At 43.8% G+C, this 9,702-nt stretch overlaps 1 protein-coding gene and 1 long non-coding RNA gene across 5 annotated transcripts in view; one reads left to right on the top strand and one right to left on the bottom strand.

Annotated features, from left to right (window-relative positions):
- ELOVL6 (ELOVL fatty acid elongase 6) overlaps nucleotides 416–9,702 on the bottom strand; it is a 151,410-nt gene continuing 142,123 nt past the window's right edge. For 3 of the 4 annotated variants that reach the window (XM_021100707.1, XM_021100706.1, XM_021100708.1), the window contains one exon: nucleotides 420–4,783. In XM_021100707.1, coding sequence (XP_020956366.1) covers nucleotides 4,359–4,783 — 425 coding nt within the window. In that variant the 3' untranslated portion in view covers nucleotides 420–4,358. Of the gene's footprint in view, nucleotides 4,784–9,702 lie in introns of all 4 variants that reach the window. The other variant, XM_021100705.1, reaches the window with a different exon arrangement.
- Nucleotides 4,790–9,397, top strand: LOC110261988. Its single transcript, XR_002346463.1, has 2 exons — nucleotides 4,790–5,054; nucleotides 9,264–9,397. It is a non-coding gene; the product is annotated as an uncharacterized LOC110261988 (long non-coding RNA).

Genomic DNA, 9,702 nt, shown 5'->3' with positions numbered 1-9,702 from the left:
AGGTGTCATCTAACTGGTCTCTTTAGTGATGGGTTCTTTCATATGGCTCGAGGGTGTTTTCTAATTGGCGTGTTACCATTAACATTCAAGAAAATGCTCTGCCTGCACTGATGCTTCAATACTGGGGACCAGCACACAGAGGCTAGTGGTTCATTGGAAGATTGGGACCCAATGCTTCATACTGATTGTCGGCACAAAATAGAGCATCGCTGCTTTATCAGCTGTCACTTGAATGTGTACACACTACAGGCCAAACCCTGAGGTGCATTCTTAGGAAAATCTCTTCTGCCTACTAATGGGTTTGAGGCACAAAGAATCAAGTCTCATATATAAAGAGAAAAGGGACAGAAGAACAACTCTACAAAAGCTACCGGAGACAATGACTCACAGCACGAAAATAGGCTCTACTAGCATCCCAATTCAATAGCAAAGTGTTTATTATTGAAAACAAAGACTGGACCACTGGACTTCCATCAAAAAACTCTCACACAATTGTACAGGATGGAGACTGTTTCAGGGGAATAAGTGTCTAAAAGAGACAGACATGGACCACACACATACACCTCAAAGTACTGAACTCTGGGAGGCTGTCTGTTTGACCTTCTCCATTCCCCTAAGAGCCTTCTTGAATTGCCAGCACATGGCCAATCCAACAACTGTGTTATTAAAGAATCATTAATTCACCAAACTGGGAAAAAGCCCTCACGATGTCCTGGAGCTGACTTAGCTGGGTGACACATAGGGCCTCTGAGGAAAGGCTGTTCTGTCACAATGAAGAAAACATAGCAAACTGAGCCTGTCTCAGGTGACCAAGCCATCTGGGAACCAGGCCAGACTTGTAGAACATTCGACTCCAGTGTGGTGAACTCCAAGCACCTTGCTATTCTTACGTGGCAGGTTTTATCTGATTATAAAGATACCACATCTGATTTAAAAAAAAAAAAAATCTGTGGGTCTCTTTCCTATAAGTGTTCTTTCATTCAGCTCTACAAAACCCCCACTCAGTGCACTGAGATTTGGACTCAGAGCTTCATTAGGAGAGAGACGTGAGAGAGGGTGATAATCAATTTTCTTCTTTCCCCAACAAAAGGGGCCTTTTGTTGTCAGCCATCAGCAACATATAGGAATGTATTGTCCTTGCCCCCCTGATTTTTATAGTGGAGGGTAATTGAGAGGGTGGGAGTAAACTACCTGGAATAATCACATCCATACAAGCTTTTAACCTGGTACTTTGGCCTGCTATTGACTATGACTATAGTAGTGGCTCTTTTCTCATGAGCAAAAATAGAAGGTGCAGACAAAGCCACCTGCTCTGTGACTAGAGCACTAGAGTTTTCGCGGCAAACTCACAGACTGGGGGTGATGCTCAGACCGAGTGTATCAAATTTCAGGTATTTACGTACAAAATGAAGATTGGATTTGAAGCATTTTTTTTTTTTTTTCCGATCCAGGAATGTTTTCACCCTACTGGCATTGGAATGCAGTGGAGAATCTTCAATAGAAAGATGATCTATTGCAGCATGGGGTGGTGGGGGGGCAGCTCTAACCACTTGCCGGCCCCAGTTTTTCTGGAATGTTACCTGACAGCAGGATTAACTGTGTGGCAGTCAAATTCTCTGATGGGCTTCAGATTTGCCATAGGCTTATGGTCCAGCCTCCTATCTGGATATAATGAAGCGGTTAAGCTGAGATGTTAAAAACATTGCACTGAACCTGTAATACCAGAATCTCAAAAAAAATTTTTGTAAGGTGTAGATTTTCTCTCCCTCCCATGATAAACATCAGAAATGCCTTTAGATATATTTAGCTAATTTAAAAACTATTTATTAGCTATTCAGCCCGTGAACAGAAATTCTAAATTATCTCACATGTGAACACAAGTATGAACCTGTATCAGGATGAAAGTGCTTTGGAAGCATCATTTAAGGTCTATTTAAGCTCTATGCTCATGTCCTCCTTCTATGCTGCATTAAAGGATCACTGGGAAATCAATGGATTAAATAAACTCAATCCACAAGATAAGCTCTAACTGGTCCTTCAATTACACTCAAGTCAACTGTTATTTGGCCTTTTCCTCACTTTAATTATTCTGCTCATTTTCTCTTACAAGAAAAAAAGCATATTGCACAGTATCATGTATTTTCAAAGCTCAAAATAACATTATTTGTATCCTAAGGACCCATTAGTTGTTCTAGCAGGACCTGGCTTTTCAGCTCTTGTTGCTACGCTAGTGACAACAGTACCATCCCTCCATCAACTGTTTCTCATCTAGGAACCAACGGCAAGAACATCAGAGACTCTTTGCAATCATTTAACACCCATGTAACAGCTCCCCGCCCCCGTCAGTCATGACTGGGTTTGCACGGATTCTTTGTTCGTTGTTGAGACCATTCACACAGAATGGAATAAAACTTTATTCTTTGAAATTCCACACATAACCGAGAGAGGTCGAGAAGGCCCTTGTCATCTCTGACAGAGAAGCAAAAGCGTCTCTGTTTCATGAATGACAGCACACTTAAAGCTAAAATAATATAAAAATAATTTGAAAAATCCATTTTCTGTACACTCTCAAATAAAGCAAGAAAGATAGACAACAGCTTTTTCTGCTAGCCAGAAAATGTGTTTCTATTAGTTTGGGCTTTGAAGTTCTGTGTACCTCACATCTGTGTGTATATATGTGTGGCTATGTGTGTATAATCTATGCAGGTGTCGCAGCCCCTACCCTTTTCATCTAGTTTGTCTAATCATGAAGCTATTTAACCAATTGGAATACTATTATATCACATTGAACAACTTTACATAATTGCTTCTTTGAAATACTAGGAAGGTGTACACATTTATTTGGCTTGTAAAGGACTGAAATGTTACAGATATATTATCTAGCCTTTTTTTTTTTTTTTTTAAGAATATGGCTCTTAATAAATTTTCTTAGTTCCAGAGCAAAAGTTCCTTTTAAAAAATTTCTGAAGCTGACTTGAAGCAGGAAGAACATCTTCCAATTTGGCCAAAGAGATGATGACTATTTTATGTCACTGAAAATTTGAAGACTAAAAGGGGCCTTTTGTTGTCAACTGTTCCACCGAAATTCAGCACGAAGTGTGAGTATCTCCACTTGACCAGCAGAGGGCACTTTAAGCACCTCTACATCACTCGGAGAGCAACTGTAGATGATGCAGAAACACAGTGTTTGCCCAATTTCAGGAAGAGTCCTGCAGGGCTTTTTGTTTTGGAAATTCACAAAAATATAGAAAACATGGACTGTACCACAGGGTGTCACTTGGAAAGGTATGAATGAGGGTGAAGTCAAACAGGGAATCAGTTTCTGTCCTAGGGAGCTTCGGCTCCCTCTCTCCTTTGCTCTTTTCCAGCTCTAGTTTGTTAACCCTGCTGCACCTTTTCACAAGCCATAGAGAGTCCATTTTGCAAGTCATGGGGTTGAGGTTTATCTTTTCTATCCTGTATTTACTCTTCTGCTTGAAAGGCTGAGGCAATGGAACCTGGGAGAGCCTCCCGTCCCCCCTTTAGGAGTAGAAAGGGCAGCTAAGCTCTCAGGAAGGCGCTGCGATGGAGCAGCCCTTTGGGGGGACCTGGGCTCCCTTGCTTCCCTCCTCCCGGGAAGGATCTTGGGGAAGTATCGTGCCCCGTGTGGTGCTGGCAAACTCGCTAGACGGAGGCTGTGCGATGAAGGGAAACAAGTCTTTCTCTGGGTTGAAAGAGGGTTGTCTCTATCCATTTCCTCAGGTGATTAAGACATCATTTCTCATGGGGGCTACAGCTACTAACCTCTCCTAGAAAGGCTTTCGCTTCTGCCAAAAGCATGATCATTCTATACACCCTGTCTTTCCTCCATTTGTATCTTTTCTCTTGGCTCCAGTTTAGTGTTGAACAAGACTAGAAAGGATGGGGTGGGTGTGTGGGTGTGGGTGTGTGTGTGTGTGTGTGTGCTCGCAGTTTCTAAAATAAACTTCTTTGATCCTTAGAGAAATATACCACTTAGTAAATCCATTGTTTTCAGATATGTTAATAGCTTTTGTTTGCCTTCTATTTCTCTCTCTCTGCCTCGGGCCCACTTTCGTTTCTCATTTGTCCTAGAGTTGACAGGTAAAGAGAGATGGGGTCTTCCAGCAGCAGTCCTTGGAGATGGAGGTGTCCTCAGCGAGTTCTCACCCAAAAAGGATCATAAACTTACTGGGTCAGGGCAACCTAATTCTCTCTAAGCTGCCTTGGGGTTTGTGTTTGCTCATATGTCTTGTTGTGTTTTAGCTGCACCATATGTGATTCCTTGTGCCATTTTTTTCTTTTGTCTATTATTTTTGTCTTGGTGACCCTGAGCTATGGCTTCCTCCTCAGCGCCCATCCTAGTCAGCCTTGGTGGTTTTCCTCATCTTGCCGATGTAGGCCTCAAAGAAGAAGTGGCAGAAGAGCACAAGGTAGCTGAGGTACATGAGCGAGGACCAGAAGATGTTCGGAAAGTGAGAGTAACACTGGTCTTGCTGCATCCAGTGGAAGACCAGGTAGTTGACGACACAGCCCACCAGCATCTGAGTGATCTGGGACAAGGTGATGAACATGGCAAACTTCCGGGACACTCGGAACCCCGCCGCTCGCAAGGCGTAGTAAGAGTACATCACCGAGTGCACGCCATAGTTCATGGTCATGAACCAGCCTCCCCCGGCCACCATGTCCTTGTAGGAGTACCAGGAGTAGAGGAGCACAGTGATGTGGTGGTACCAGTGCAGGAAGATCAGCTTCTGCTTCCTCAGAATGATGAATATTGTATCTCCTGAAAGACAAGGAAACACATGGACAGGAGCCCCCGGGCCACAGTATCTTGCATTTCCTCGAGAAGGGAGAGAGGTCTCGAACTCGTGCCTGAGAGTAGGAGGGACTGGCTTAGACTCCCGGCCTGATGTTTACTAGCTCCTTGGCCCCGAGCAGGTTACTTCTCCCTACTCTTCTCCAGGTTTTGCATCTATAAGATGGGGGACAGAACGAGCTTGGCATTGTCTGAGGACTAAAAACAGAGGAGAATCCGCCTGCCCTCTTGGCACCGGGTAAGTGCCCCCATGCATGTGACTTTTAGAAAGGTGTTTTGTATAAAATAACGCCTTTGATTTTGATTTGATTTGGAAGAGACACTAGTCACCACGTGGCCAATTTCCAACTCGGCCACGCATTTGAGGAGCTATTACCCAGGAGAGTCAAGTGGCTTGTCTCAGATCATTGATGAATAGGGGAAACAAACTAGAATGCAGGAACCCAGCAACAGAGGTCCTTGGGCCTCTCTGGAGTAGTAACACCACTTTTCTTTGGTACATGACAAAGGTATCACTTAAAAACATAGTTTTGTAAGCTCCTTGTAAAATGTGAAGCCTTGATATATGGCAGTGAAAAAAGTAAAATTTAAACAAAAAGGCAAAAGCAGAAAAAGAAAATGAAAGTTATCTTCTACTATATTAAGTGAAGAGAGTTATGGGAATATTTTATACCAATGAATCAGGAGATTAAAAAAAATGGAGAATGACACATTTTATGGAATTAACTTTGAGGAAGCTTTCCAAAGATCCATCAGAAATTTTACAGGAGTTCCTGTTGTGGCTCAGCAGGTTATGAACCCGACTAGTATCCATTTGGATGCGGGTTCGATCCCTGGCCTCACTCAGTGGGTTAAGGATTCGGCATTGTCGTGAGCTGTGGTGTAGGTGGCAGACACAGCTTGGATCCCGAGTTGCTGTGGCTCTGGCGTAGGCTGGCAGCTACAGCTCCGATTCGACCCCTAGCCTGGGAACCTCCATGTGCTGCAGGGGCAGCTCTCGAAAGCAAAAAAGAAAAATTTTACTAACATTGTCCCCCTGAAGAAAAAGACCACTTGTTTCTAAGGTTGAGAATTTATATTCTAGAAGCAAAAATTGTGCCCAGGTAGGTAGATGGTATTTATTTGCAATAACTCTCTGAAAATCTAGGGATGCTGCCGTAGAATACTTATGTAAAGCTGGATGTAAAGCTGCCAAGTGACCTAGAAATACCAAAACGATAGTCATGTGTATGTGATGTTGGCCAAATCAATCCCTCTTGGTCAAAGGTCCTGCTGGCACCACGGAGAGAATCGTGGCCGGGTGTATAAACAGTGGGACTTTTGACTCCTGAACATCTCGGCCACGTCACATGTTTTCACTGCATCACGCCACCTCACCCGTCCTCTGTACCACAGTCTCTCTAACCTTTGGCTCTTTTCAGTTGAGAGCCAGCCTGCGGACAGGTCATGGTGAGCTCCTATCTAAGTGGCCCTCCTGAACCATGCCTCCTGCCCACGTGCTCTGGGACAGCCTGTGTGCTCTGGGGACATTCAGGAGCATCTGGAAGGCCCAGGGCGTGCACGGCTACTGCGTGCTGGGCAGCCCACAGGGCTCGTGGTTTGGCCCAGATGGCGGTGCCCCTCTTGGCAGCATTAGCTGGCGCTCTGCTGCGTCAGTTTCAAAAGCAATGACAGGCTCAATGGAGCAAGGAAGGAGACGCAGAACAGATGTTTCCAAGTTTCTGCTAAAACAAAATCTCAGCAGGTTTTCCTGTAATTCAAAACAGTAGTCACTCCAAGTTTCGGCACACCAAGCAGATAGGTGGTTCGCTTCCCCTCACGTGCTCTGGTAGAGCGCAGCCCTGTAATTCACTGAAATGCTCTCGCTGTTCTCGGCTGAAACAGAAAGCCCTGCTTGCTAAGATTCTAGTGAAGGGGCCATGGCGAGGTTGTGTTTCATGGGTGCGGAGTTTCAGTTGGGGAAGAGAAAGTGCTGGTGTTGGATGACTGGACAATAATGAGACATCTTCTTAGTGCCGCAGCCCTGTACAGTTTACAAATGGCAAGCTTGATGTCACGTATGCTTTTTCACGATTAAGAAAAAAAGGAGTGAAAGCTGCAGGTGTTGAACATGGAAGAACTTGTTCTTTCTTCTCATAAGACCTTATCTTTCTGGTACACAGAAGGGAGGCCCAGCGTCTTAGAGACGTGAAAGGGAGAATTCGGTACATAAAAATAAGAAAAATTTGGGAGTTCCCACTGTGGTGCAGATCTGGCATTGCTTCAGCTGCAGTGTAGGCTGAAGCTGCAGCTCGGATCAATCCCTGGCTCAGGAAATTCCATAAGCCGTGAGTGCAGCCATAAAAAAAGAAAGAAAGAAAAATTCTAAATAATCCAAATGGATAAAGCTTTCTTAATTAAACAGTAGTGACAAGGTTTTCTACGAGTGAAAAACTGGGAAGGAATTTAACTTCCCAAATGAACAAAAAGCCTCCCAGATGTACGTGTTCTCTAAATTAGGGCCAGGATGCTCCATTGGGCCTGACTTTCAGATCTATATTGATTCAGTTTACCTTGGGATGAATGCTAGCGAGGGAGCTCCAGGATATTTGAAAGAGAATAGTAAGTGAGATTTCAAAATTGAAAAAGGGTTCTCAGACCCTGAAACTATCTGTATAACGCATCGGAAACCGCAGGAAGAATTGGTGGCACACACTAGCCTCATGAAAGAGCTGTGCCAACTTTAGGATTTAATTATTTTTCCAAGCCCACTGTCCACACTTCTCCCTCATGTTTTGCCTGTGAAGGAATGGCCTGTCTGATAGTCAACTCATAAACTACTGCGGTGAATGAGGCTTCTCCAGGGAAAGCAATTATCCAGCCAACGGCACAAGGAATAGCGTGCAGCTTCTCTGGGCTCAAGAGGTCAGGGAGCTGTGTCCAGTTACAAGGTGTGCACAGGGGCAGGCGGGAGTGGCACGTTCAGGCCTAGATTAATCATGACAGGTGATTCCCTAGCATCCTCAGGACAACACTCTAAGAGGACAGAGGATCACAGCACAAGCCGCACTGAGTTCTCATCCAGGAACTGTAACTCATCTGCCACCTGAGGACCCTGGTGTCAATCTGGAGCAAAAGCTGGCAGGACAGACAGCACAGGGCTCATCGAGTCTTTGCAGGAAAATGACGACTGTGAATGGGTGGGGTGGCTCTCCAATAAATTGTTCCTCCAGCAGGTAGAAGGGACTCTTTTATTTTCAAGCCCCTCAAACACCACTGGATAAAACTAAGAACACAGACAAGCAGCCCTGGCAGAGAAGGATACTTCTAGAAGCAAAGACTCGAGTTGTTCCTTTACAATTTGAGGCTTAAGGGCTAGAAGCGTAGAGGTATTTTTTTTTTTCTGATCAAAAACAAAAACCTCATTGAGGGAAGGGAGGTGGAGTTTGTGAAAGTATTCAGGGAAGGCACGTCAGGAGAGTAGTGGCATGCATTTATGCATTTATGTAGTCAATTATTGAAAAGATGGGGGTTCATAAGGATACTTACGCAGAATAAAGTAAAAGTCAGACGGTTAGGGTATTTCTCAATTTGAATAATTCTCTAACTTTGGTAATGCAAAAATTTAAAGGAAAACATCACAGACTCCCAAAAGAAAGAATACAGGCTCTCATTCTCAGACCAATACTAGTTTGAGGAATAGTGGTCTGACTCAGAGACTCTCTGACTCGAAATAAAAAAAAGGATCACTATGTAAAAATGTCTCTGGCAAGACAATCATTTTATCTGTACATGAAAATAAAGTTAAAATATTCTCAGGCTTTTGGAATTCCTAAAAACACAGCTGTAGACTTTTGGGCGTTGTGTGTAGCTCCAAGCCTGAAAAAAACGCCTCTGGCCTAAGGCTTTGTGGCTCGTGGTCCTGATTCAAATATGAAAAATAGCTGCCTGGGGCCTGGTTCATAATATTCATATGATACATTTCTTTTTTTTGATAAAGTAGTGATTCCATGTCAGCCTTTTAAGTGCCTGGCCCATGACAGGTGCTTAATATACCTTTATGAATGAATCTATATTAATATACATTTCACTCTAAGACTATTTTTTAATAGGCTCCGTGTGTGTGTGCACAGATGCATGTACAGAATATTCCTCCTGCTGCTCTTTTCTTGTCTTTGACCTTGGAAGACAGTGGTCAAACCAACCATTCAAACCAACTGCCAGCACTTTGTAGGCAGCAAGTGTACAGACCCCAGGAGAGAGTGGGTGGGCTACAGGTGCACATACTGGAGACCCTTCCTATTCTTTGTGAACAGACACAGAACTAGGGGCACCTTTCACTGTTTATAGCTCATCTTGCCAGGGGCTTACAACAAAATCACCACCTCAGACCCCCTTTTCTGGAGACATAGGAGTGGGAACACAATCTATAAATAAAAATTTTGACTAATCCAATTCTTAATTCTAGAGAATTAATGGACAGGTGTCTCCTAAGGATATATACCGGCTTGTAAGATGCTGGCCAGCAGGGCTCATGGATGAACTCAGAGCGTATCATCACCAGTGGATCCCTCTCTCTGGCAATAAAGATACCTTCCTGCGGAACTGTGCCGGTGTCAAATCCTTGCTGCTTACTTTTTCACTGTTTCTGCTAATCTGTGCCACACTTATATTCAAGACTGTTAGAAAGTTAAAGGAAAAACCTTAGGAATCTATGTTATATAGAGAGAGCCAGGATGTGCATTAATTTCTAGAAAGTGAACTATATTTCTCTAAGGCCTCTTTCTTTGATGATTAAAATTAAACAACATCAGAAACTAACCCTTGGCATTCCCATCGTGGTGCATCGGAAACAAATCTGACTAGGAACCACGAGGTTGCAGGTTCAATCCCTGGCCTCGCTCAGT

Source organism: Sus scrofa, chromosome 8 (assembly GCF_000003025.6).
Source record: "Sus scrofa isolate TJ Tabasco breed Duroc chromosome 8, Sscrofa11.1, whole genome shotgun sequence".
Classification (NCBI taxonomy): Eukaryota; Metazoa; Chordata; class Mammalia; order Artiodactyla; family Suidae; genus Sus; species Sus scrofa.
Note: the sequence above shows the minus strand (reverse complement) of the source record. Positions and strands in the feature narration are given on the sequence as shown.